Consider the following 27469-nt stretch of genomic DNA (forward strand, 5'->3'; position numbering starts at 1 on the left):
CTGCTCTGTAAGAAACAACTGTTATGGCTATCGTTTTGTTAACACACTCCTTACTCTCATGACTTTTTGTTCCTGTTATATTCTTCACCACTTCGTTTCTTTATCAAACGTCGCGTCTTAATGTCATAGTTAAAGCGCGTCCCTGGTCTTGCAAGCTACCATACTCAGGCTCGGTATCCGATGACGCTAGTTATTCCACGGCCGCACTTTGATACATGACTACCTAGTTAGTCCCAGAGATCTGAACGCTGCACACTGCATCTGCACGAATCACTACTTTTGGCCTTCCAGTTAAGTACCAAAAGCCAAGCTTTGCGGCAGAACTAGTTAGGCTTAATAAAAGCTGACGAGGACGCTAACGCTGATACCGCATTTGTCTGCTGTTGTGGACATCTGCTCATACGTTCCGGCGCTACTGCCCTAGTTGCCGGCAAAGCGCGCGGGATTGTTGGAGGGAAGGGCAATTTGAGCGGTCAGTCAAGCCTCAAAGGCCACCCCAAGCCATAGCCGAGATACGGGCACCGTGCTTGGGGGCAACACAAGGCCATCGTATCGAGTACGATAGTATTCGAAACAGTCTACGCATTGTAAAAGAGTAACTAGTCAGATGTAGTCAGATGACTATCGCCTTGGTAATCTAATAACAGAAATGCAATGCTGGCAACTGAAAATGGGCTCGGCGGGCTGTGCGGCATATTCAGGTGGAACATTGCTGGGAGTCTGATGATCCACAGGCAACAGGCGGCGGGGCCTTCATTAATGCGTACCATTCGATTGGGCACCAACTGGAAGTGCTGACAGACGGTCCAGAATACCTACATGGGTTGGTTGGATGTGGTTGAGCCGTTGTCGTGTGTCGGCTACTGATATTGCGCGTGCGTGCTGCCGTCTGGGGAACATGCGTCATTCACCGCAATTTCGTATTTTTTTTGGCCAAATATCCTGGCAACTGGGGATGCCTTGGCTGCGAAATGCAGGGTGAGAGAGGAAACAGCGCCGTCTCTTTTCTTCCCCAGACATGGCGCCATTTTAGGTTCCGGGGGATTTGACAGGCGAGCCGGGTGTGCAGCGTGGCCATCCTGGAATGCCACGGAACTCCCTAGTTAGTGATGCGTCATTGGGATGGCATGGGGTAACTATTTGACGGTTGAGGCGTGCCAGTAAAGGAGCAAGACGACAGCCAAACGAACGATGGAGACGGCGATCTTTGGTGCATGAAGCGGGCATGGCGGGCTTGACGGACGATGTTGAAGCTGCAGCCATCATGCATGTGTGGGCAGCTGCCATCAATGGACGAGTAGGGTTTGCAGACGGACTGTGCAGCCGGTATTAGCGGTAATTGAATATTGGTACAATTAGTCAATGAGGGCATCCAAAGACAGACGGGTATGCACATTGGACAGCAGAGGAGAGGCAAGAGGCAAAGAGGGAATCCGGCTGGCTGCCAGCTGGTGCCAGCTGGCAACTGGTGTCGTCCCTCCATCCGTTTGTCAACACTCTGATTCGTGTGGGTGGCGAGTCGCCGTGATGCTTCAACTCGTGCAATCCCACGGCCCCCGTCTTTTGTAGATCGGATTGCCTCCTGCCAACAATGTGGATGATCAGCAGCACCCAAGGCCATAGCCAGACTCCTTTGCCACCCCATCTCTGCCGCGGTCTTGCCAGCCTGCCGCCCGCTCGCCAAACGAACGACATTGGAGGGAAACCAGGGCTCTTGGATACCTTCCCCTACCCCATCAACAGATTGACTGACCAAGCCAGGAACCAGGCAAGAAAGCAAGAAAGCAAGCAAGCAAAGGCTTCTGTCCGCCAATCCACCATCCCACAATCCAGCCGAGTTTGCGGCGAGATCTTTCGACAGCGAGACTGGGGATCAGAGTGTCCCAGGGCGCTAAGCTAATTACAACACTGAACGCCACCAAAAGGTGCTAAGATACCTTGTCCTGGCCCACGCCCTGAGGTGGGCGGCGCCGCCCCAAATCTTCCACTCGTTGCTGAATGAGCACCGCGTCCCAGCTTTCTGGGTCGGTCCTCAAGTCTCGGCCACCTCCTCCCACACCACTGCCAGAGTTATCGGGCCACTGATTTCAATCGCCTCCGCCCGGTCCTCTTGTCCTCGTCAGTCTTTGCCTCCATCACCGCCTCCCCAGCCCGTATTCTTTTTGTCGCAGCCTTCCCGCCGCCTCTTGTACGCCGCCGTACTGCCCTCAGCTTGTACACCATACCGACGAGCCGAACCATCCTGCCACCATAACAAGCCCCGAACACTTTCCGCTCCGACCCCCTTCCGGCCACCCGCCGGGCATGTGCATCACTCGACAACCACGACAACATTGACCGACTCGCCTCTGTGCTCCCGCCTCACCTGACCTTTGTGCACCTTTGTCTGCCAACTTTCGCATCCTCATTCTCCTGCTGCCGCATCTTCTCAAATACACCAACTGCGCCCGCGCCCCCGCGCACCAAACTCACCCATACCCCCGACAGTTCAACAACGCGCCCGCCCTCGTTGAGACTGAGCCCCAGATTAATAAAAGCCGACAACCCCCGTCAATAGCACTTCCTTCCAACAGTACCAGGATATCGGCGTGCCGTGTCGACGCTGCACAAATCGAGAGTTCATATACGTCGTCTTCCGACTATGCGTCCACTCCGGCAACAACACTCCAACACGTTTCCCGGTAATGGACGGCAATTCATCGGCCTAAACTAAAGAGACCTCGCCAAGCGACCGGCCGTCGCAACAGGAAACATGATCGGCCGGCTGCTTAATCTCGGCACCGGCAGTAACGGCGCGGCCAGTTCTCATGATCAAGCGTACAATGGTGGCCCGCGCCCACTACTCTCGCTGGACTCGGTGCAAGAAGACATACATACACGAAATCTTCTCTTCCCCGACGCGCAAGCGCTTTACCAACATCGCAATGATCAAGTCTTTCCATTTTCTACGGCGCCTCCTACGCCATCAGCAGCCTCGGCGAGCGCGTATGACTTCAACGACGAAATCGATTTTGATGTTCGTGATGTTCGCATCCTGATTATGCAAGATAATCTTGGGGCGTCCTCTGCATCCCTCTTATTCGACAGTCATCCTGTGACTGAGGTCGACCGCACGGCATCCAACAACGATGGCCGAAGGAATCCATTATCCCCTCGTAAGGGTAGCGTGAGCCATTCGCGCCCAGTCTCGATTCATACCGAGAGTACCCAATCTCATTTCCGCCAAGGGGCTTTTGATCGACGTGGCTCCATACATAACCGTAATCAGAGTCAGGCCGAAACTGATACCCAGAGATCCTATCGCGAGTATCGGGAAGAATTAGCCACCTTCTCGAGCTGCATTTTTGGCAACTCCGAACTCATGGCCTACAAAGGGACATCTACGAAAGTACACGTCGTCCCTAGCGATACCCGCACGAGTGAGACCGCCTCTAGTATCGGAGATGGTCGCAGTTCCATCGGTCGTTCCAGCATGCGTTCAAGCAAGCTCTCGCAGTCATTCTCGTCGCAAGCCATGTCCCCGACATTTGGCTCAATGCCCCCCACAGCCTCTGCCACACCTCGTCAAAGTGATCGCAAAAAGGTCTTGATCACTCGCCTCTTCCCTGTCAATTTAGCCCTCGAAGAAGTCGAGCCCTGTGCCACGCCGCAGAACCGAAGTACAGAAGAGAATACCGGTTTCCCTTTTCCGCCCACCATGGATGAAGCGGCTGCTCGCAAAAAGAAGAAGCAACCAAAGCAACGGCGCACTCCAATGTATGCTGTTGTTCTCGTTGTTCAGCTCCCTCCCGCGACGTCGCGGATTTCTTCCGCCGCACCCGCCAAATCGACATTCCGCGAGCCCGGCTCGTATAATGAGCAAGAGGTTTACTCATCTTCTTACAATTCTGTGCGGGCTGGTGGAGGTGGCTGGAACATGTTTGGCTCCGGCATGCCCACTGATCCCAATGAGTCGCCATTTGCCTTGGACGTCGAGGATAGGATCGACTCCTTGACACAACATTGGGACATCATCATGCGAACCCTGACGCATCTTCAGTCTCTTTCCGCCACGAGAATACACCAGCTACTGAAGCATGCTGATACTGCATCTCCTGGTCAACAAACACCCATGGTTGCGTACCAGAGCCATTCTATGAGAACTGCAAACATGAATGACAGACGTAGTGCTGAGCCTCCGAGAATGAAACCGGCCAAAAGCACCACTAAGCTGGTCTCCCTTTTGCCCAACTGCCTGGCAAACGATATTGATATTGCTTTGGAAGTTGGGCTTGCAAGAAGCAGAATCGTCATGGGCATAGGTGCTGCGCGTGTTTTTACTGGACAGGGACGCTGGGGCATCTGGCGCGATGAGGCTATCTGGACAGCGAAATGGGCGTCATCACTCAATAAGGGGCCGTTCTTCTACAACGTTCTTACAGGATTCCTTGCCACACATGTGGACTGGCTCTCTGCTCTCTCCAGCCCGTCGCACCGCAGAAAGGCGGCTCTCCAAGCCCGTCATAAGCATGAAGAGGATATGTCCCTACCTGCAAGAACAATCATCATCTCCGATGACAAGATGGCTGCCCGCAGACTGGTATTTCTCCTCGCCGGCTTTCTGCCTGCCAATCAGCAGATGAACGCCCCCCGGCTGCACCGTGCGAGCACGTCGACATCTGTTGGTCCGCTCTCAAACTCTCCTCCAACCTTTGTGATTCCTGTGCTGCGAGAAGAGTCTCTTCGACGGAAGATTAATCGTCGAACCGGGCTAAGAAGAGCATCGCACTCACGTGTGGGGAGCCAGAGCGCAAAAAACTCGACCGTCATCCCCCAACTTGCACAATTCGGCCTGGATAGAAATCACCAGAGACGCGCATCCGATGCTGCATCTATCCGCACCACCAACTTACCCATGGCTGGTAGCGACCTAGTGACCAGGAAAAGTAGCGCTGCCACGACCGCGACCATCACGCAAGAGACGACTACGCCGCATTTCACAAGCCTTCAACGAAGTGATAGCCACTTGCGCCACCGTCCGGGAAGCAGTAGCAGTTTCGCAGCCGACGACTTGAAGCGATCGCTCAAGAGAGGCGAGAGCAATGCAAGCGTGAGCACGACGGTTTCTCGCCCCCCAAGCTCTGGATTAAAATGGGGAAATCTGATGAGTGGCTTCTGGACGGCACGACGAAGGGACTCCTCCGACAGCAATACTGCCAGCCAGACTAGCGAGCTACGGTCGCCCGTTAAGTCAACCTTTCCAAAGACTGACACACTGGCGGAAATGGTACAGGAGTCTGTGGTACTTGAAGAGACTAGCGATCTGCCAAGGGCGCCGTCTCCGCGTGCATCTGTAGATGCCGCACCGACAATGACAAGACAGAGCACCTCCGGTACCAACGTCAAGCAGCAACGGGCGTCTTTTTCGCAAGCGGATCGCACTCCAGATCCCAACGGAGTGTTTGACTCCCCCGTCAAGACCTCGATCAATCCAGACGATGGAATCATCGACGTGGACGTGCCCTTTCCTGACTACATTGCATCGTTTGAATCTGCTATTAGCTCACCTTCTAGCAGCGGCTATCTGTCTACACCGGGATTGCCTGGTAATTTGGACTTCTTTGAGCAATCAGCACAAATTACCATCGATGGCGATACACCGTTGAACGCCGCAGGCTGGCTCAGCCGTTTCCACCCTGATTTTTCACTGCAGGCCATTCCCCTTCAAGATAACCTCGTTGATAAGGTTAAGGCGGCAATGCGTGCTGAGCCTACCCCAGCACCGCTTTCGACTCAGCATGGTGAATTGGATGAACGTTGGGTGGACATAAGCTCCACCATCATGGCTGACACTACCACAAATACTGTCACTCGCCTCGTGTATCGCAGGCTAGTGAAGACTAGAGCAGGGCTCGACCTGCCCTCGTCACAGCCAGTCAGCGCCCACACACCATCCGTTCTGCCTTATGAAACCCAACTGGACGAAGAATGGGTCGAAGAAGTGATTCTCGACGCCGACAAGTCCTTGGTCGAGGCTGTTGAGAAGGTTGTCAGCGCCAACGCCGAGGCCATCAAAGATATGGTGCCGGCTGCGCCCATGCGAGCAACGAGTAATTACGTCAGCAGTGCCGACGTAACTCCCGATTCGCTTTCGGAGACGACAGAGTTGGCGAACCCCTCTGTGGACGTACCCCGTGTACAATGCAAGACTGTTATGCTGTCTGCGCTGGAGGACATTATCCGGGACGTCATTGACCAGCGATATGAAGAGGGTGACGTGCCCATTGTCACAAACTCGAGAAGACGACCCAACCTGCTCCGCGAAGCAGTCAGGTCATGGTTGTTGAACCTCGAGATAGAGTAGCGACTGCTACGTCCACCTGCCACATTTCCCCCCATTCCATTTTACGATAATTTCTATTAGCGTCATACGCTTATTCGCTGCGCGTTCTTTCCCTATACCACTATAATAACTTCGATACCCATATCATCATCAACCGCGTTCTTTTTGTTGGGGGTTCTTTCAAGGCGTCATGGTTGGGATGGTGTGGCCCTGCCAGGCAGGACCTTTTACCTTTTTGCGCCAATACTGCAGAGAAGCATTTCTCCCCCATTCTAGTCATTTGATTCGACGGACCAACGCTGTTTTCTTGCGTCATTTCTGCATTTTTTACGGTGCATGGTGTTTGCTTGGGAAACTACCTTGGGCGAAGGGCCCTTTTTAACGGCCAAGGTTTTGATGGATAGCAGATTTACCCCCTTTTAATGGGCCATATTTTTATACACCTTATTATTTATTCTCTCCTTGTTATGTTTGTGTGCAGCTTATTCAACATTTTATCTGGCATGAGCTTTTCGGAGCGTTGCTGCCCATAGTGGTGCGAAATAGAAAGCAACTAATAGCATTTCCATAATCTGACAGGTTCATCCGAGCTCCTTCTGTTCAAACACGGTCACCAAAGAGAACAATTGTTGAAACGCGACGAAATAGGATGCTTTTATTAACGCCAGTGCTCCCATGTATACTCTATAAACATTTACGATCGCTTCCGCATCGGCCGGGCATTCTTCTCCTTGCGCTTCTGCTTCTCCTCCCTGGCCTTGCGAATGTCGTGAACGCCCTTGATCTCCTTCTTGCTGCCCGCGCCGTCGCGGAAGCGGCCGACGCGCTTCTCGCGGGCCTCGTCGACGCGCTTCTTGCGGACCTGGAAGTCGTCGCGGTACTTGTCGGCGGCCTTGGGCGCCTTTTCCTGCTTGTGCTTGTACCGCGCGCCGCCCTGAGACAGCAGGGCCGCGGCGCCGGCCTTCTCGTCCTCGCCGACGCGCTGCGTGCGGCCCATGCGGTGCGCCTTGCGCCACCTGTCGTAGCGGCCGCTCTGGAACGACGCCGCAATCTTGACGCCGCTCTCGCCCGTCACCATCTTGGCGCCCTTGGAGCCGTCCTCGTCGTTTTGTCGCGCTACGTACTTTTTCGACTTCTTGTCCCACCGCAGGCGCTGCTTGTTGGCCTCACCAAACGACTTGGCCGACTCGTCGTTGCCCAGGTCCATGGTCACATCGCGTGCCGCCTCGATGAAGCTGGACCCGGCACCACCAGAGTGCACGCCGTAACCGCGCTCCTCGGCGACGTTTGTCGTGCGCGGGGTGTAGGTCATGAAGACGTCCGCATCGCGCCAGTCATCCCTGTCCTTCTTAGACTTGCCAGCATTGGAAACGGTAACCTCTAGACCATCGTCTGAGTCGTCGTCCACGGCATCAAGGCCACCATCGTCAACAACGGCCTCGTCAGAATCGTCCATTGTGAGGGCGCCCATTCCATCGTCCTCAATTTCTTCCTGTACTACTGCTTCTGGCCTCCTGCGAGGGGTGATCTTTTTGCGGATTTGCTTCATTACATCAGCCGCTTCATTGGAGGATTTATCGCTCCGGCTAATCTCAAAAATCGTTTCGTTGGGTCGGAAGCCGCTGATTTTTGCCATCATTTCCGCGCGCGCTTTTTCACCACGGTCAACGTCGTTTCCGAAGAGAGGATGCAGTTGAACCCAAGCACCCGACGCCACAACCTCACGAGCTCTCTTGGCACTTTGGCTAGAAGCAGAGTTTCTTGTCTTCAGATACAGCTTCTCTGCCTTGATGGAGACCTTTTGAAGGGCACTGATATCGTCGTTATCGTGTATTACTCGGTTAAACCATTCCACGTGCTCTTCTAGCGTGTTTCTTATCAATGAGCCGACAACCACATCATCAGCATATGATGGCTTCTCTTTCTGCTGCCCAATAACGAGCTGCTTTCCGAGGAATAGCTGCAGGTCAACCAGGTAAGGGGCATCGGTATCGCGAACCAAACTGTAACTCCAACCACGCTGACCTGCACGGGCAGTGCGGCCGACACGATGAACAAAGATTTTAGGTTGCGAGGGAAAGTCGTAGTTAATGACGTTGGCTAGAACGGGAATATCGATACCTCTGGCAGCAACGTCGGTGACTACCAGGATATTGGTCTTGCCGTGGCGAAAGTCTTCAACCTGAATACGTCGTGCTGTTTGATCGAGAGAACCATAGGCATGCGAAACGGCGAAACCGGCCCACTGCAACAGATTGGCGATATATTCGACGTGATGTTTTGTGGCTGTAAACACAATTGTAGAATGTTTGGTGGGTCGCGCGGGACCATCAGGTCCTCTCTTGCGCTTCTTTGAATCTTTCTCGGAGTCATCAGCGTCCTCCGGCTTCCCAACTGGTACTTTGATGACATCATGGAGGATGTGTAGTAGTGAGCCCTCCTTTTCGCCTCCTTTAATGCTAAAGTATGCGCTTTCCAGGTCGGGGGAGACTTTGGTGTCGGCGTCGAGACGCACAAGGCTCGGGTCTTGAAGACCAGCTCGAGCAAACTCGACAAGGGACGTGGGAAGCGTGGCAGAAAAGAGCAGTGTTTGTCTCGAGAGCGGTAGGGCATGAAGAATTTCGGTGAGCTGGGCAGCGAACCCCATTTCGAACAGACGATCGGCTTCGTCAAAGACGACATATTTGATGGAAGATAGATTCAAGCTCATTTCGACCTTTAAATGCAAGAATCGACCAGGAGTGGCAATGACGATGTCTGGATTAGCCGCCATGAAACCAAACTGCTCCTCCAGGCTGTCACCACCAACGAGCAGAACGGCTTTCAGGTCTGTGCCTCTCGAGAGTTCCTTAACAACCTTGAGTGTTTGAATGGCTAATTCACGCGATGGCGACATTATGAGGGCTCGCGATCCGAATTGTGCGCTGTGAGCGCGCAGGCGCTCAATCATGGGAATGACGAAGGCGGCCGTCTTTCCGGAGCCGGTTCTAGCCATGCCAACCACATCTTTTCTGTCGAGGACCAAGGGTATCGTTTTTCGTTGGATGGGCGTCGGGACCGAGAAACCTTTTCGAGCAATCGCTTTGAGAAGATTGGCGTTAATGCCTACAGGGCGGTCAGCCAAAAGTTAAGAGGAAGCAGGCCAGCAGGTCTTACCCATGGCTTGAAAGCCACCACCCTTTTTGACTGTGCGGCCCTTGAGATTTGAAGATTTTCTAAAAGATGCAGCCTGCCTCAGCGCGATAAATGCTTCGTCATCATCCTCGTCGTCTTGGTCATGTCCATTCATGAGACCGTCAAAGTCGAACTCGGCATCGGCAGGTCCATTCTGTTTGCCGTTGGTATCGTCTCCTGGGTAGATGGACCCAAAAATATCCACCTCGGGCTCAGAGGCTGCTGGAGACACTGCGCGTCTAGACATGTCGGCTGGTATTGTGTCTGAACTCCGACTATCGAGAGTTGACGGTAGTTAACCGATGTTCTTCATCCGCTACCACAGCCAAATTTTTTTGGGGGTAGCCTCGGTCGTTATCTTATCGTAGCGGGGTGCATGCTTTGAATGGGGCAGGTGAAGGTGACAAGAATGACAAGAATAGCGCTAGTCACCTAGTACCTATTCGCACCATCATTACCTACTACAAATTAGGTAGGTAGTGATCATCATCTACTGTAGGAAAGGATAAAAAATATAGCACAGTGTTCCAGTTGCCACACGTTTATGGCTATAGATATAACTACAGTATTTTTTTAAAAAAAAAGAGATAGGTGTAATTGTTAGGAAGATTTACTATGATGGGCACAACTGGTCCGCAAATGGCAACATACTAGATGTAGAGGTAATGATCACCGGCATCAATCGTCGAGCTATTCGACTGCAGGGCCCTGGCCCAGCGCTATGCAGTTCTGTAGCAGCTTGCCCGCCTCGTGAAGTAGCTCCCAGCGCGACTGTCCCAGCGAATCCCGCAGCACCATGAGCAGCGCCGTGTTGCCGTTGAAGCCGCGCATGTCCTGCAGCTCTGCTGGCGCGTCGAGGCCGGAGTACACGGAAAGATAGCCGCGCATCTGCGTCCAGCGGTCGCGGGTCGTCGCCGGCTCCGTGGCCGCGCGCGGACTCGGCCCCTCGAGCGCGTAGCCGTAGCACCACACGATGAGCGCCGCAAAGTAGAGTACCCACGGCCGGTTGAGCAAAATGTCGTTGCGGATCTCGTATGGCTGGCCGGGCTGCGGCCGCACCGGCACGTCCTCCCTACGTCCAATCTGCTCTGGCGCGAGCACGAAGCGGAGGAGCTTGAGCGCGTAAAAGGCGGCGTCGCGGGCCTTGGCCGACGGCGCCCAGTCCTCCTTGATGCGCCGCTGCGCGGCTGCGAGCTCGTTGGCGCTGACAGGCCGGCCCAAGAGACGTTTGGCGCCCGCAAAGATTTGGCAGTCGACAATGTCGGCGTGCATGGCCATGTGGGCGAGGTGATGCAGCACGGTGCGGCTCTCAAACAAGGTGTGAGTGTCGGTGTCGATTTCATCAATGCCGTATGGGTCCCGTTGCGGCTCTTGTCCCCTCAGAGACTCGTCAAAGTCCGATTGCCAAAAGTCATATGCACGTGTCAACGCAACTCGCCACTTGTCCCGGGCACCAGGCGTATGCGTCATGCCACTGCCAAGTACATTGGCTTGTAGGTCTCGCTGATTTAGATGGTATGTAACGTTGAGAAGCCCGGAAATGAGGACAGCTCGCACAAAGTAGGTTGTGTAGACTTGCTGCTTATTGAGGGTTCTCTTAAGGCCCTCTAGAAAGGACACAGGCGTCACGCCTTGCGCTGTCAGCTTCTTCTCAACCCTACTGAATTCAGCGCTACTCGTCGCTGTCCAAAGTGACTCGTCACAGGGAAGCGGCAGTCGCATTTCGTGAGCAGCCATGACGGCTGAATGGCCGAACATGGTCGCATGGAGCGAGTCAATCATGAAGGCTGCGCTGGCTACTCGACGTGTTGATTCGTTGGTGATCCATTGCTCCCATTGCTCGTCCGCAGTCTTGGTTGGCATAAACGCGCCTGCGTGTGTTGGTGAATCAGAAGATGATTTTCCTATCAAGCTGCGACCACGTCGCATAAGGGTAATGGTAGTGGCGTGGTGGATGTGCGCTCTTTCGTGCATTTCCCTGGTCGAGCACATCTTCTCATACAGCTCCAAGAAAATGAGCGTTTGAAAGACCCACAGCTTCGCTGGAGGCCGGAAACCCGGGTCCATGAAAACTTCCCACCGCAGATGCGTGACGAGAAAGTTGGAAAGGCGCACTCCCGCCATGGTCACCTCGGTTCCACGCTTCTTGTCCAAGCACGCAGCCCCGGTGGCCATGATTGCCAAGAGAAGAATAGCAGGCGTCTTGTCAGCAGCAAACGTGGGTTTGTGCAAAATTGGCATCTGCGCGTTAAAGTGCTTCCAGAATGAGCCGATATAAGCCTGCATCATTCGCTTGCTCAGCATATGATCACTTCTACTTCTGTCACCAGAAATGATGGAATCTCTCGTATGGCGTAACTCGTCGCTATCGTTTCCATGGAACCGATCTTTAATGTAATCGAACAGTTCTTGGCTCCTGGCGTCGGACATGCTAGCTTCCGGCATATTTGGTTCCAGCAGGTTGTATACCGACATAATCTGCTGCGGGCCGATTTGTTGGATCGGGCCCGACCGACTCACAAGATAGGCGTTGTTGTTCGGGTACTGAGCATGGCTAAGATCTCCATAGCTGCAATCGCGGTTAGCGCTCCTCCTCACAAGGCAGATGGTCACAGTACTTACTTCATTGCTGCCTGCGGTAACGCATTGTTTCCAGCACCAGAAGTGTTGGGCGCCGAATCAAATAAATAGGCCATAAAATCCTCAGGTATCCCGCCAGTGGGGGATTTATGCAGGCCAGCATCGACACTAAATACTGGCCCAGCATCTCCGATGGGCATGTGATCATACAGATCCATCTGGTCTGTTACAGCCGGATCCTCGAGAGAAATATTATGCGCTCCTGGCGCTGGTGTGTAATTTGTTGCTGATAAGCCGTAGCCCATGTCAACTTGGTGCTGGTTGTGACGAGCAAGGTTTTGAAGAGGTGTTTGTCCCTCGCCGGCTCCAGCGGCGGCACTGGCAACGGCCATGTGAGATGCCGTATCGCTACTGCCGAACTGCCTCGTAGCCTCGACGCCCATTCCGTATGCACCGTTTCCAGACGGCGAATGAGCTGGGTGAGTAAACACCGGCCGGTGCATGGCTGCTTCTGGCGTCAGCGGTGAGAGCGAGCGAGCTGCGGTGACACTCGGGTCGCTGAGATGGGTATCTTTTGCGATGTGTCTGTCTATGTGACGCTTGAGCAAGTCGGGGCGGACAAAAGTGCGACTGCAGTCAGCATAGTCGCAACGGAATGTCTGGGGTGAGTTGTGGTTGAGCTGATGGCGTTGACTGGGAGGCAGTGTTAGGTGAGACAGATTAACGAGTAATTGACAGCCTTACAGATGTTCTGCGCGTGAGTACACCTTGCCGCATTCATCGATTTCGCAGGTAAATCTTTTCTCGAGGCCTTTCCGGCTCTTCCTCTTGCGCTTCGTTGCATGACCAGGGCTGGTCAAGCCATTGTGGGGGCTCACTGAGGCAGCAAGGTCAGACATGTTCATCAACAATGATGCTGGATTTGTGCATCATCATTTGCAGGGTCGCATTGCGCATCATTTGATGGCGACAGATCTATGACTGCCGGAATGGATGGGACACGAGGGTGAGTGGTTGCTTAGCCGGGCGGGCCAAAAGACTGAGAACGTCGGAACAGCGGATTCACCAGATACGTGTATCCTTGCTGGAGATGCAAGTCTCGTCCCGGGTTTCAACAGCTCTACAGAGAAATGCAAGTCCCAAGAGCAGCGAGAAGGCGCCAGGGTGGCGATGAGGCTGGTCGGTGACGACAGCGGAAGATGTCCGAGGAGCAGGTGAAGCCTCGATTGCGGGACAGACGGCACGATCTAGAGCTAGTGAGTCGAATATTGGTTCCGTGAGAACCGGGCGCAGACCGTTTTGCTTGCGTGTGTTGAAGTTGATCTTGGGTTCAAGGTCTGTAGAGCTCAAGAGCAAAGAAAGGCTGAAGCTCAAGTCTGGTTCTGAAAAGACATGGGGGCGCACCCACTAGCGAGTTGTGGAGACGGCGGACTGCCGGTTGGCAGTTAGTTGCCCTTGATAATTATTATGCGAGATGTGTTGCGACGGTGGCGAGGTGGTTGGACCGGGGCTGTATTAGCGAATGAAAATGAGGATGATGTAGCTTTTAAAGACGGACATTTGCGTCCTAGCGTCCATTTGTGATGGCCATTATATCGCTGCCTCTTATACGTATGTACCTTAGTAGGAATCTATGGAGTTGGCTTCGTTATTCGTACAGGCTCTGAGACCTTGACCTATGAGACCCGGACCACCGAATCGCGCGGCCCCACCAAAGACTCAGAGGCACCTAAGCGCCGGCGGGCTACGGGTCGCGGGTTGCCTGCAGCTTGGGGAAACGGTTGGAGATGGCAGATGCGGGGTATATATAATATACGGCGCCAGAGACACTCAGCCATGTCTTGGTTTATAAGGGCGCGTCTGACTGCTAGTTATCGGCATCTGTCTTCGCATTAATAAGACTACCACTATATATTATGTGGGTGGTTGCCTCTTCATCTAGGTACTCAAATCGTACCAGCATGTAGACTCGAATAGAAAATCGACTCGACTCGACGGAACCCCTCGCATGTAACATTTAATCAGCAGAATACCGGCATTTTTTTTTTTTTTTTAATTTTTAAAATTGGTTAACAATACCTTGCACCCAATACAAATAGATACCATGAAGTGACATGCCCACAGGATGCGGGGAACCAACAGAGACACCTTTCAATGGGTAGGCAGGTAGGCAAGTACTTGGCCAGCTGTCTCCGAGGCGACTTGGTACGTATGCTGTCGAGATTTGCAAATAATCTTCCGTGTCTACAGAGAGTATAATATTTTTTTCGAAGGGCTTGTAGACTTGAACGGCTTCATACTGCGCAGCCCCGTCGAGGTATACCCCCCACCCCCATCGAGTCATAAGCCCACAAAAGATACAGTGGGGCAACCTACCTACCTATTCTTATAGTGCCCTTCAATTTAGGTACCTTTTTCTAAACTCACAGGCCAGTCAGTTACCCGCCCTCCAGCCTACAGCCAGCCTTCCGAGCACTCTCTCCTCGCTTCCCTTCCTCCTCAACAGCACAACTGGCAAACACCACCAACATCACGAACCATGCCTCCCAAAACGGCTGCCCGAGGGCAGGACGACAAGCTGGACGGCCCTGTTACAAAAGAACGCCCCTCAGCATCCTCCACAAAGATGCGCCGCAACGCCAGCCAGACCAGCAACAGCCAGGCTCGCGAACCGCTCACCAATGTGCCAACCTCGGCGCCGACACAAGGTCTTTCCGAGCCCGCACCTCCTACAGTAAGCTCTTTTGTCCTCCCCCGAGGCTCCGAAACCTCTGCTCGTGACCAGCTGTGCCTTGCATCATCACTACCGACGCTGACATTGCCTCCCCTGTGTCGCCAGATCCCATGGGCCTCCCTCGAGCGAGACGCCCTGCACGCCTACCGACGAGAACACGAATTGCCCTCCGCGACGTCCTTTATCAGCACATTCCATGAATATATCCTCTCAGAAAGAGCCGGCATCGGCCTATACTCACCCACCATGGTACGCAAGCGAAAGGCCCGTCGACAGAATAAAGAACACCTGGCTCTCGCCGTGCGCAAGCACTTTAATGGCGTCGGCATTCAAGAGAACGACGTTATTGTCGATTTTATCTGCAAAATTCGCCACAGCAAGTCCGTCAAGGTAGTCGGGCTTAGCAAGAACGAGGCTTTGTTTGCCGACTAGACGAACCGAGCCAATTCACGATTCACGACACGGCGTTTCCAGTGATTTTTTATACCTGGCATTGGGATTTGCGATAACTCTACTCGGAAGCATGGCAGCAATGATACTCATTCTTATTCGATTTTTCAATTTCTACTAGTCTAGCGAGAGGCGACATCGCTTCTGTCGCACAACTGCTGATTTTGGCAGCTGGATGTTTATTTTACGGCGTTGTGGATCTGCCAACCTCTCTGATTGTCACTCCTGCACATTTTACTATCTGGTACATGGTAAACTCGGCTAGAAGATCGTGCCTTGCATTTTTCGTAAACATTGATTCTTTCATATAACTTTTTATCTATGTTCTTATGTTTAACCACCTTGTGTCTCGCCTGAACCAATAAACAGCATCCTTGCCATTTCGGCGCGGTATCGGTCGGCTTATGACGGCATTCACGCCTGAGGCAGCTTGGCCCGGTTTAAGACCGGCTAAAAAAGTCGAGTCCCTCCAACCAACGAGAACCTCCTAGAACCACACCGAGGTCGCTGTACCCAACCTCATCTTGCCATCTATTCTCTCGATCGTGCTTCTGGTAAATCAAATGAATTGCCATCAATCGTTATGAACTCGAGCATTTTGCTGAAATCCACGGCGCCGGCGCGCGCCCTGGCGCACAACGCAGCGTCCGCTTGCAAGATTGCTGGCCCCTTGAAGAGATGCGCCAGAATTCACACTGCGCCGTCGCGCGCAACCTCGCCATCGGCCAAGCTGCCCGGCGCCAAAAGCACCAATTTACCTTCACTATCACGCGTATGTGGTCGCCAGAAGAATCTTGCAGTCGGTGGCTATGGGTGCTAATTTGCCCATCTAGAACTTCCATACGACGAACAGGCTTTCTTCCAAAGATCCGTACAAGGCCCTCGGCGTCGATAAAAGCGCATCCGCTGCCGAAATAAAAAAAGCATACTATGGCCTTGCAAAAAAGTATCACCCCGACACAAATAAGGACGACTCCGCCAAGGATCGGTTTGGCGATATTCAATCCGCCTACGAAATTCTATCCGACCCTAAGAAGAAGGAACAATTCGACCAGTTCGGGGCCGCCGGCTTCGACCCAAATGGTAATCCTGCCGGCGGTGATCCCTTTGGCGGAGCAGGCAACCCCTTCCATGGCTTCGGTGGCGGTGGTCAAGGTGGCTTCGGTGGCGGCTTCAACTTCGACGATATATTCTCCGCCTTTACAGGTGGTCAGGGCGGCGGACGGCGCGGCGGGCGCTCGAATCCTTTTCAACAAGAGATTCTCGTTGGAGAAAACATTGAAGTACAGGCTAGCATCACATTCATGGAAGCCGCCAAGGGCACAAGCAAATCCATCTCCATCACACCAACCGTCGAATGCAGCCCCTGTGCGGGGAGCGGCCTCAAAAGCGGAACCCAGCGCGCGCCTTGTAAAGCTTGCAACGGTACAGGAACGCGTCTTCATTTTATGCAGGGTGGCTTCCAGATGGCTTCCACCTGCGGTACTTGCGAAGGCTCCGGCTCGACTATTCCCAAGGGCTCCGAATGCAAGACCTGCTCTGGCCATGGTGTAGTCCGCGAACGCAAGACCATCACCGTTGACATCCCCGCCGGTATAGAGGACGGCATGCGGCTCCGCGTCGATGGCGCGGGTGATGCGCCTGCGACTGGTCGATCCGCGGACCCCAACGCCCGCACACAGCGCGGCGACCTATACGTATTTGTTCGCGTTGCCAAGGACCCCAAGTTTACGAGAGAAGGCTCCAACATTCTTCATACCGCCAGCATCCCCTTGACAACGGCCCTCTTGGGTGGCCAGGTTTCCATCCCCACACTCGATGGCACTGTCAACGTCAAGGTCGCGACGGGCACCAACACAGGCGACAAGATCACGCTCTCCGGCATGGGCATGAAGCGCCTGGGATCCCGACGGGGCGGCTCTGGCGATCTGCGCGTCGAGTTCCGCGTCAACATGCCCAAGTACCTCAGCGCCAACCAGCGCACCATTGTGGAGATGCTGGCCGATGAAATGGACGACAAGACCGCGCGACGAGTCATGAATGTCTCGCCTTCGAGGTGAGCCTTTCCCACGTTGCGTTGGCCTCAACTTGACTTGCTAATCTCGATAGAAATGCGCCCCCTACTGACGATGTGGCCTCCAACGAAAACGAAGGCTTCCTGAAGTCGGTATGGCATAAGATGACCCACCACCCGGCGCATCAGAACAAGCCCGGCGGCGAGACGGGTTCTTCTACTAATGAGTCGTCGACAAAAACGAGCGACGTCGAAGATGAGAAGAAAAAGTCAGATTCTGCCTGATCCGGCTACTAAACCTTGTACCATATTTGAGCGGACTCTTGCCCGCGCAGGTCCTATCCTGGTCACCGGACCTGCAATTTCTCTTGCATTCACAAAGGTGTTTTATAAAAGACGGTATTTGTTTCTTATTGAAAGAGAGGGGAAGACACAGACAGGCATGGGGATGTATAAAAAGGCGTTTTGTTTCCGCTGCAGGCGTACAACTATGCTGGCCCTGTAGCCACGGAGAGCTATGGGGCTGGCAGTTATGTGTTGGGCGGAAAAGCGCGAGGAGGCGCGCCGTTTGTGCTAATAGAGCAAATGTTGAATTGTATATGGAGAGATCATTCTATCTAGTTGGAGACAATCCCCCCCTTCTTCTAATACTGCTTTTCAAGTGATGCACATCCCTGCCTTGGACGGTTCGTAGTAGTTAAACCGCTACCTCCCTCGCGAGGATACAACGAGCCTCTGGTTCTGTCTTTGGGTATATGATGTCGTAATTCTTTTCCTTTCGATGCCTCGGCCTCCACACGCATGTTCTAGCCAATGGGCTTCATCTTTTTCTTCTTCTTCTTCTTGTCCGGCTCGGCACCACCACTACCAGCAGCAGCTCCGCCGCTGCCGCCAGCCTTGCCCCCCTTGTGAAACTGTCGCCAGTTGGTGATGCGGTCATCGCGGGTGGCCTCCCAGTCCTGCTCGTGCTGGCGCTTGCGCTTGCGCACATCGGCCTCGTCGTCCTGGCGGCGCTGCTCGCGGCCCTCCTCCTGCATCTGCGCGCGCAGCTGGCGCTGGCGGCGGCGCTCATTGTCCACGAGCACCTCGGTCGCCTTGTCGCGCCACCGCCGCGCAAAGTCGTCCGTCTTGAGCTCCTCGCTGTCCACCGTCAGCTTGCGCTCGCGCAGCAGCAGCATGCGCGCGTCGGCGATGGCCTCGTCGAGCCGCTCCCGGTGCTTCTCATCCATGAGCTCCACCTGCGCCTTCTTGAGCCGGTCAAACGCCTCGGGCGCCTGTGGGTTCTTGCACTTGTCGGGGTGGATCATCAGCGACTTTTTGCGGTACGTGATCTTGATGTCGGATTCGGGGACGCCGGGCTGAAGGTCGAGGATCGCGTACCTGCAAGGGCCATGGTCAGTGGGGGGGCTGCGCTCGGGGAAAGACGGCGAAATAGGGAGCTCTTACGCATTCAGCTTGAAGGCTTTCAATATTCTGTCAATTTCCGCATCCTGGCGATAGCTGGTTAGCGATGCCGGAGGTCGCGCGACACAGGTGGATGGACGGCTGGCCGACTAACCTTGTCCCATTCCTTCGCCTCCGTCTCGAGCGCATCGAGCGCGGCCTTGTCTTCCTTGTCCTGATCGGTCGACATTGTCTACTTCGATGCGACAGACGATCGCAGCGTACTGCCGGCCGACTTGTTGGACGTTGATTGATGTTGGCAAAGGACAAAGCGGGTCTGCGATGGCAGGCAGGTCAACTTCCAGTGGCGGTTTTTATACTGGAGCGTGCAGGCGATGAAAGAAAATGGCGAATGCTAAAGATATCTTGAACTATAATACGAAAAACAAACGTAACGGCTAAGATGAGAACTACTGACGCTAGAAAAAAAAAGACATTTTTAGAGAATTGAGTTTATTGTCAAATTGCCAGTATCATAGTCTGTTGATGACACGCTTGAATTACACTATCACAGGTTCATATACCTCAGTACAAGAGGATGGACAATGATTACTATTATTATTTAATACGGAAACACTACTCAAGGGAACTATTCACGTAGACGATTCGTAGACCTGGAGGGTAAGTTGAAACGTAATTCTCAGTGTAGCGAGTTGAAAGATGTAATTGATCCTTTCATTTTACACCAGATCCAACTTTCGCCTGCCCGATTTTGCTAGTCTGGGCTCTACTCGCAAGCCGGGTGCGCCACTGGAGAAGTATCACTATTATGATGCGGCTGCGGCTCTGCAAGTTGCCACGGACGAGGACTTCCTCGCGCTCGCGCGGGAGCTTTCCACGAAGCCGGGCTTTTTTCCAACGTCCTCATTCCATCCGCGCCCCATGACGCTGAGACAGCGACGGGAGCCGCGCTTGAACTCGATCAACGCTTGGGCGGCGACATCAACAAGTCTTCCGATACCCCGTATCTCGTCCCAGAGTTTGACGAGGCCTACACGCATTTCAACCCGCATCAGCCACAGCATCTGATTTTATCCCCCGATCATCTGAATCGCTCGCATCACAGTACGATTCCACTGGCCTACGATGTCTGCCGAACCTCCATATTATTAGTAAATAAAAAGTGGATTATGTATCGCTTAACACTACTAAATACTATAACCCCTACTAATTTTTAGTAGATTTTATAGGGTCAACATCCTAGAAATAGTAGGCTATACCTATAAGTATAATTTTATAATAGTTATATTTAATTATAAGAAAATAGGAAATTATATAAACCCCCCTTAAACTTTTTATAAACTTTTTAATTATATTTATTTAATAGCTTTAAATATAGTATTTATTATACTTTATATATCTTAATTATTCTAGATTTTAATATCTTTATTATCTTTATTAATACCTAGTATAAAGCTATTATTAATAGTATTATTAAATATTTTCGACCGATTCCACCTGGCCATCGACGCATCTACCGGCTGGCGCATAGACGAGACAAACAACCACACCTCCTGATTCGAAACGGCCGAACCCCCCTCATCACACCCGCCGAAACGCATCGACATTGGCCACGACTACGTGATGGGTTGTCAATAGAAAGCCCCGCTCCCAGCCCCATTCGATAAGCTCTCGCCACTACCTCTTCCTTTGTCGTCTCTGATACACCAAGCTCAGACCGACGACACAACCATGCCCGCGTACAACGGCGGGCTGCCGTCGCAGACGCGCGACTCGCTCGAGCTCGCCTCTCTCGCCTCCTCCAGCGTCATGCACGACAACGGCGGCGGCACCGCCGCCTCCACATCCTCGGAACTGTCCTCGCGGCCCAGCATCTCCTCCTCGCGACGCCTCTCCCTTGTCGAGGAGGAGGACCCCTTTGACCACGACAACCCCGCTGCGCGCGGCGCCGCCGACACGCGCCTCGGCCGCTCCTATTCTACCTCGTCCACGTTTGACTTTGCCGCCAACCTGTTTCCGCTGTCGTCGACGGCGGCCGGCGTGGGCGGGTACGCGCCCATCGGCGCGCCGACGTCGGGGCGTTCCCGCGGCGGCCTCGGCGGGGGCGCGCTCGAAAAACACAAGACGCTCACCTACCTCAACGGGCTGTCCCTGATTGTCGGCCTCATCATCGGGTCCGGCATCTTCTCTTCGCCCAGCCAGGTCAGCTCGCGCGTCGGGTCCGCGGGCGCTGGCCTCGTTGTCTGGGTTGTCGCTGGCGTTCTGGCCTGGACGGGCGGCGCCTCGTACGCGGAGCTCGGCGGCGCCATTCCCCTCAACGGCGGCGCGCAAGTCTACCTCGCCAAGACCTTTGGCGAGCTGGCCGGCTTCCTCTTCACGTGGTCGGCCGTACTGGTGCTCAAACCCGGCAGCGCGGCCATCATCTCCATCATCATGGGCGAGTACCTCGTGCGCGCCGTGATTGGGGCCGAGGCCGAGACCATCAGCCCCTGGGTGAGCAAGGCAGTCGCGCTCGTCGGCATCATGACCGTGACGATGCTCAACTGCGTCTCCACGCGCGTCGGGACGAGGATCAACGACATGCTCATGTTTCTCAAGTTTGTGGCGCTTCTCTTTATTACCATTACAGGTATTGCGGTAGCGATTACGGGACGTACTCTGACCGGTGAACCTACGCTCGATTGGAAAGGGCATGATTGGTTCGAGGGCACTACGAGTGACTTGTCGGCTTGGGCTCTCGCCTTGTATGCTGGTCTCTGGGCCTTTGACGGATGGGACAACGTAGGCGCTCACGCTTCGCAATCTGCTCCATCAAGTATATATGCTAACCTTTACTCTCGGCCATAGACCAACTACGTTGTCGGTGAATTCCGCAATCCCAGCCGCGACCTTCCGCGCGTCATCCACACCGCCATGCCGCTCGTCATTCTCTCCTACGTTCTCGCCAACCTGGCTTACTTCCTGGTGCTGCCGCTGCCAGCCATCAACGGCTCTAACACTGTCGCCGTGCTTTTCGGGTCTCGCGTGTTCGGCCCCGCCGGCGCCCTCGTCATCGCCCTCATCGTGAGCTTCAGCTGCTTTGGCGCCCTCAACTCATCCACCTTTACCGCCGGCCGTCTGACCTACGTCGCGGGCAAGGAGGGCTACATCCCGACCGTCTTTGGTCGCATCGGATTCGGCGACCGCCGCCTCGAAGACGGTCTTGCGACGCAACGCACCCGCTCCTGGCTGACCAAGAAGCTCCGCAGCTGGGTCGGCGACGAGGACACGGGGCTCTTTTACACGCCGGTCTACGCACTACTCCTCAACTGCTCCATCACTGCGGTGTACTGCGTCGTCGGCGAGTTTTCTACGTTGGTTACGTTTTACGGCGTCGCGGGCTACACCTTTTACTTCCTGACCGTGCTCGGCCTTATCGTGCTGCGCGTGGCTGAGCCCCAGCTTGACCGCCCCTACAGAACCTGGATCACCACGCCCATCATCTTTTGCTGCGTCAGCCTCTTCCTGCTCAGTCGTGCCGTCTTTGCCCAGCCCCTGCAGACGCTGCTTGTTGTTGGCTTCGTGTTGGCGGGTATACCGGTGTATTTTCTACGCGTGCGTGGGCGGGAGCGCAAGAACATGGGCGACCACGGCAAGAAGTGGTGGCAGATTTGGAAATAAATAGGGCCTTGAACAGGACGTTTGGGCGTACACTTACCAAAACATGGCCCACGATTAAACTTGGGGGTTGTGGTGTTTTTTTCTGTATTATTTCTTGTATTGAGCCTGTTGGAAAATGACGATTCAAACAACATAGCATGGACGGGCGAATGAAACTGCCCGGGCGGGCGTTGGGGACTTCAGCTACATACACTGCTTGTATACCGCATTTGGGTACATATTACAATATTAATTCAACAACGTCGATACCAGTTTTACGATATAGAAACGAACTCCCCGAAAAGACATCACCAGCCACTTGAGGAGGATCAGAACAAGGTACACGCCAAACTTGATAGGATGTATTGCTAACTTCTCCTATAGATATACACAGCCGGTGTCCAGGATCATATCGGTACGCCAAACTGGTGAACAAGAAGACACTTCATTACGTATTGTTCTCCACCAAATCAAGACGCATTTACTTGCGCTGGCCGTAGGCCTTGGTGGCGTAGTCGCCCTTGTGGACGATGAGGTCCTCGGGGCGGTAGTCCTCCTTGCCGGAGAAGTAGCTGGTGAGGATGGCCTTGGTACCGTCGGCGTAGCGCTTCTGGGCGTCGAGCGAGGTGCCAGACATGTGGGGGACCATGGCGTTGCCGCCGCCAAAGGGGTTCTTGGCGGTGCGGAGCGGGTGGTCCTTGGGGGCGGGCTGGGGGAACCAGACGTCGCCTCCGTAGCCGGCGAGGTGGCCGGACTTGAGGGCGTCGGCTACATCCTCCTTGACGACGATGGCGCCGCGAGCGGTGTTGATGAGGTACGAGCCTGTGCGTGTGTGTGTTAGTCTTGTGTACATGCCGGCGCAGCGCGTGGTATGGATTTGATTTGGGGGGCAACACACCCTTCTTCATCTTGCTAATCAGCTCCTTGTTGAACAGGCCCTTTGTCTTTTCGTGCAGCGGGCAGTTGATGGTGACAATGTCGCACTGGGCGAGCAGCTCCTCGAGGGTGTCGACGCGGCGGCAGCCAATCTCCTTTTCCTTGTCGGCGCTGAGCGGCTGGTAGTCGTAGTAGAGCAGCTCCTTGCAGTCAAAGGGCTTGAGGCGGCGCAGGACGCGCTCGCCAATGCGGCCGACGGCGACGGTGCCGACGACCTTGTCCTCGAGGTCGTACTCCTGCTTGGCGACGGCGGCGACGTCCCAGTCGCCGCGCTCGACCTGCTCGTGCGCGGGCACAAAGTTGCGGATGAGGACGAGGATGGTCATGACGACGTGCTCGGCCACGGAGACGACATTGCTGCCCGTGACCTCGGCGACGGTCACGCCGCCGTTGGTCGCGTTGGCCGCGTTAAGGTCGACGTGGTCGGAGCCAATGCCGGCCGTGACGGCGAGCTTGAGCTTCTTGGCCTTGGCGAGGCGCTCAGCGGTGAGGTAGCCGGGGTGGAAGCTAGGGTCGCATTTGAGATTAGTGAGGGTTTTTTTGTGGGAGGGCAGAAGAAGGCGGGTATATGGGAAAGCTCACGGAGTCGTGATGATGACTTCGGCGTCGACGAGCTCCTGGTCAAACTTGGAGTTTTCGCCCTCCTTGTCCGAGGTGGTGACGAGGGTGTGGCCCTGGTCCTCGAGCCACTTGCGGAGGCCGAGCTCGTTTTCGGTGGTACCGAGAAGCTCAGGAACCTAGTTTGATTGATCAGACATGTTAGTATGTTTTTTGTTAATCTGCGAACCCAGGCCAGGTCTAAGAATAGCGTCGTTGATCTGGAGTTCCCCCGCACATCGGGGGTTGTCAAGACTCGATCACTAGCGGAGCGCTAACAACATTATAGGCTGATGGGAAAAACAACAAATCCTTGACGTAACCGTCTTTATCATTTGCTTGTTTTCTCGTTGCCCATTGATGATGCTGAGCGCTGCAGACTAGAGAGAAGACGACGACGCCCTTCCTAGGCAAGTCCGATTGCAGGTTGCAGACTGCAATAAAGAGAGGGCGGGGAGACGAGACGAACCTGCTCGGCGTGCTTGCCGCCGTCGTAGAGAACAAGAAGAACTTTGACCTTTTCGCGGGCAGTGGTCAGCGCACGAAACAAACCAGGGACGAAGCCGCCCGGCGCGCGCCCCGGAGGTGCGGCTCCTCGCTTGCCAAAGCCGGGCGCCGTGGCGGCGACGGCGTGTCGGAGGGCAGGCGAGGTAGCGCGCGTGTGGAAGAGCGCCGGGCGGGAAGCTGCCAGAGGCAGAGAACGGGAAAGAGGGCGAAAAGATACCATTTTGACGTTTTTGAAAAGTCTACTGTAGAGAAGATTCGAACGGGGGAGGGGAGCTTCCCTTTTATAAAGGTATGTTGTAGGTTTAGGCGGCTTGGAGGTGCGCTAGTACTACCGTATTTGGGAAGTTGTATAAGAGGAGTAATTGGTATGTGTCAGAGGATGATGATGCGGAATGAAAGGAGGGGGAGGAAAGGAATCGTTCGACAGCCTCGAGCGAGCAACGCCACGTCTTTATACGTATGCTGAATACTGTTGTCTTGCGGGCAACTCTGGCTCTTACCCCTCCTTTACGACGGAGACACCCCCTTTCGTGCCTCGTCCAATCTCGAATGTGCTACACGAACTGACTTGCCTCGAGAGGAGGGAGGGAGGGAAACGTCATGGCCTAACGGATGACGGCCCATTTGCCCGGGGTGTGGTCGCACTACGGAGAGGCGAGACTCGCAGCTTGTTCGGCATGTCCACTTTTTGCTTCCTGGAGACGGACAAGAAGCCCGGCGACAAGAAGAAGAAAAGGAGGGGACCTTGCTCCCTGTCGGCGGTGCTTGGGAAGGGCCGCTGTCGTCGTTGGCGCAACTCTACTAGCTGGGCCCCCGTCGTCGTCGAGCTTGTTAGTGGTGTGAGCAATACCGAAGCCCGAGATAGTTCCATCCCGCCAATCCCGCCGCCAACCCCTCCCCTCTCCCACCATGGAGCTGAGAAAAGAACTGGGCTGGGCTCAGCAATGCAATTTTGCCTAACCCTTGTGGCTTGCAGCAGGCAACTTTCTGTGCTGTCCGTTGCTACCAGGCGTCGGGTTCTACTAACGTAATAATAAGAAGCGGGCTTGCAGATTTGAACCATCGAATGGCACAGCCACCTAAAGGATCAACAGTTCTGGAGCCCATCGATCGAGCGGGGTAGCTCCAAGCTAGTTGGAGCGCATCAGTGTAACTGACTAACGGATTGAGAGAGCTACAACAAGTCGAGGAGGAGGAGGAGCGAGACAGGGCACCAAGCTGGCGCGTGGCGTGCTTTCTCAACCTCTGCCTGATTCTGCGGGCGGCCAGGCAGGATTCGGCGCTTCCCAGTCCATCAAGTCGAAACAAAGGCCCATTGAAAATCCCAATAGTCGCTGCCCCGCCCCTTCTCGGGGTACATACGGCATGTACTAGGCCGCTCTCCCCCCGAGAACTCTCCGGCGGGGACACGGCGCTGATGCAGCCGCCTGCTTGCCGACATCACCAGACCATAAAGATCGACCCCCTTTCCTTCCGGGATATCCACTGCTCCATTTCTTTCACTGGAACGTGGAACGGCGGGCATATAGATGCGCAATCCCGAGTTTGGCGGCCGGTCGCCTTCCGAGCTGCCGAGCGCGTGGACAGCAAAAAAGTCGACTGAACAGTCTTTGCAGTCCGAGTTTCAATCTCGTGAAGACGATTGTTTCATGTTTTTTTTTCCACTACTTCTTTTTCTGTTTCTCCCCGTTCTAGAGCGAGACTGGGCATCAACCCTTTTTTCGACAGCGGCCGAGTTCCACTGAAGAACTTTACTTGCGGCGGCACTAACACGGCCCCGTTGGCGTTGGGCCAGCACCAGCCAGCAATCTTCATGCGGGCTTGCAATGGACTACAACGCCCGTGAGTTACGTTGGAAGCAGTGTGGGTGGAATTTCTGGCCAAAATGTGCAAGTGACCGAGAGAATCCGTCTGCCGGGGGAAGCAGACGAACGTAGGTACAAAAAAACATGGGCTGCTGTCCAAACTGCCGACAGGCAAGGGATCCTGGCCAAGGCTACCACCTAGATGCCTGAGCTGTAAGAGGATGCATGCATTGCTGTTGCCTCATAATGCTAGCAAGGCTGGGCATAGGAGGGGTGTGTGTGACTCGAAGCTGGGCCGCACAGGTGCAGCGTGGCTGAGTCGGCGCGATATGCCGCTCTAGCGAGCGCGGCCACGACCGCCGGGCTCCGGGGCCATGATGCGCCGATGGCGGGCCCGAGTCGCGGTCAACAGCGCAGCGAGAGCGGGGAAAATAAAACATAACATATAGGCCCTTGAAGCTCTGCAGGCTAGGGTCTAAGAGGAATCGTCGTTTCGAAATTAAGCAACAATGCTAAACGATTCCCGACGCGTCCGCCGACCGAGAAATAATACCCCGTCCAACGAGATCCCAACCACCGTCAATAGGCATCGACTATCGAGACAGACTTTTGATTTGAAACAGCGGACTGCACGGCGTTAATTGCACACAGGTCCTTTAATTTCCCGACGGACAAGAATAAGCTGAGATTATAGCTATACATAATATTGTTACACCAAGTCGCACAAGTTCTTCGGTTGGTTATACAGAATAGGCCCTAGGCGAGCGTCTTTGTTCGATGCAAAAGACTGGGCAGGTCTGAGAGGCTCTTCAGCCCCTTGAGCCGCTGATTCGACCACAGCGCAAAGCCCGCCTGCCGGAGCAGCGCAATATCCAGCCCCTGCGCGCCGCCTCCGAGCTCCGCGCAGGCAACACCGCCAGCACCTCCGGCTCCCGGCCGCGCGCTCTCATAGTACTGCATCACCGCCGACGCAAACACCAGCTTCCTGCGGTCTCCGAGCGCCGGCACCGGCGCCTCCGCACCACCCCGGCGCACCACCTCTCCGTCCTTCTGCGCCGCCACGGCCGTCGTCGGGCACAGCACGCCCTGGTTGACGCGCGTGGCGAACTCGTGGCCGTGCCGCCGCCGCAGATGGTCGAGCACGGTCGCGTACTCGTGCTTCTCCGGGTGCGGCACGTCCGGGTAGTAGCAGTCGTGGTGAGCGGCGGCATGGTAGAAGAAGCGCTCGCCGGCGCAGTCGCCGCCGGGCCAGTGCTGGCTGAACCGGCTCACCTGCAGCCCGAGCCACCAGTCGTCCTCGGGCGGCG

The 27469-nt window shown here is 54.7% G+C and overlaps 8 protein-coding genes across 8 annotated transcripts; 4 read left to right on the forward strand and 4 right to left on the reverse strand.

The window, feature by feature from the left end:
- Nucleotides 1-2752: 2752 nt before the first annotated feature.
- Nucleotides 2753-6343, forward strand: CCM_03038 (uncharacterized protein; the record flags this gene model as incomplete). The annotated part of the gene is made up of 1 exon (XM_006668190.1): nt 2753-6343. One exon carries the CDS (start codon nt 2753-2755, stop codon nt 6341-6343), a length of 3591 nt encoding a protein of 1196 aa, XP_006668253.1.
- A 673-nt stretch (nt 6344-7016) lies between these two features.
- CCM_03039 (dead box ATP-dependent rna helicase) lies at nt 7017-9743 on the reverse strand (the record flags this gene model as incomplete). The annotated part of the gene is made up of 2 exons (XM_006668191.1): nt 7017-9427; nt 9479-9743. 2 exons carry the CDS (start codon nt 9741-9743, stop codon nt 7017-7019), a joined length of 2676 nt encoding a protein of 891 aa, XP_006668254.1.
- Nucleotides 9744-10186: 443 nt separating this feature from the next.
- CCM_03040 (uncharacterized protein) lies at nt 10187-14039 on the reverse strand (the record flags this gene model as incomplete). Its single annotated transcript, XM_006668192.1, has 5 exons — nt 10187-12065; nt 12119-12769; nt 12842-12953; nt 13150-13483; nt 14034-14039. 5 exons carry the CDS (start codon nt 14037-14039, stop codon nt 10187-10189), a joined length of 2982 nt encoding a protein of 993 aa, XP_006668255.1.
- Nucleotides 14040-14615: 576 nt separating this feature from the next.
- On the forward strand, nt 14616-15242 carry CCM_03041 (uncharacterized protein; the record flags this gene model as incomplete). Its single annotated transcript, XM_006668193.1, has 1 exon — nt 14616-15242. One exon carries the CDS (start codon nt 14616-14618, stop codon nt 15240-15242), a length of 627 nt encoding a protein of 208 aa, XP_006668256.1.
- Nucleotides 15243-15843: 601 nt separating this feature from the next.
- Nucleotides 15844-17559, forward strand: CCM_03042 (mitochondrial DnaJ chaperone (Mdj1), putative; the record flags this gene model as incomplete). Its single annotated transcript, XM_006668194.1, has 3 exons — nt 15844-16032; nt 16094-17316; nt 17370-17559. 3 exons carry the CDS (start codon nt 15844-15846, stop codon nt 17557-17559), a joined length of 1602 nt encoding a protein of 533 aa, XP_006668257.1.
- Nucleotides 17560-18080: 521 nt separating this feature from the next.
- On the reverse strand, nt 18081-18907 carry CCM_03043 (DnaJ domain protein; the record flags this gene model as incomplete). The annotated part of the gene is made up of 2 exons (XM_006668195.1): nt 18081-18713; nt 18833-18907. 2 exons carry the CDS (start codon nt 18905-18907, stop codon nt 18081-18083), a joined length of 708 nt encoding a protein of 235 aa, XP_006668258.1.
- A 1502-nt stretch (nt 18908-20409) lies between these two features.
- CCM_03044 (amino acid transporter) lies at nt 20410-22338 on the forward strand (the record flags this gene model as incomplete). Its single annotated transcript, XM_006668196.1, has 2 exons — nt 20410-21459; nt 21526-22338. 2 exons carry the CDS (start codon nt 20410-20412, stop codon nt 22336-22338), a joined length of 1863 nt encoding a protein of 620 aa, XP_006668259.1.
- A 460-nt stretch (nt 22339-22798) lies between these two features.
- Nucleotides 22799-24577, reverse strand: CCM_03045 (formate dehydrogenase; the record flags this gene model as incomplete). The annotated part of the gene is made up of 6 exons (XM_006668197.1): nt 22799-23139; nt 23216-23760; nt 23836-23990; nt 24041-24124; nt 24174-24230; nt 24320-24577. 6 exons carry the CDS (start codon nt 24575-24577, stop codon nt 22799-22801), a joined length of 1440 nt encoding a protein of 479 aa, XP_006668260.1.
- Between the last annotated feature and the right edge of the window lie 2892 nt (nt 24578-27469).

This window comes from Cordyceps militaris (assembly GCF_000225605.1).
Source record: "Cordyceps militaris CM01 unplaced genomic scaffold CCM_S00002, whole genome shotgun sequence".
NCBI classification, from domain to species: Eukaryota; Fungi; Ascomycota; class Sordariomycetes; order Hypocreales; family Cordycipitaceae; genus Cordyceps; species Cordyceps militaris.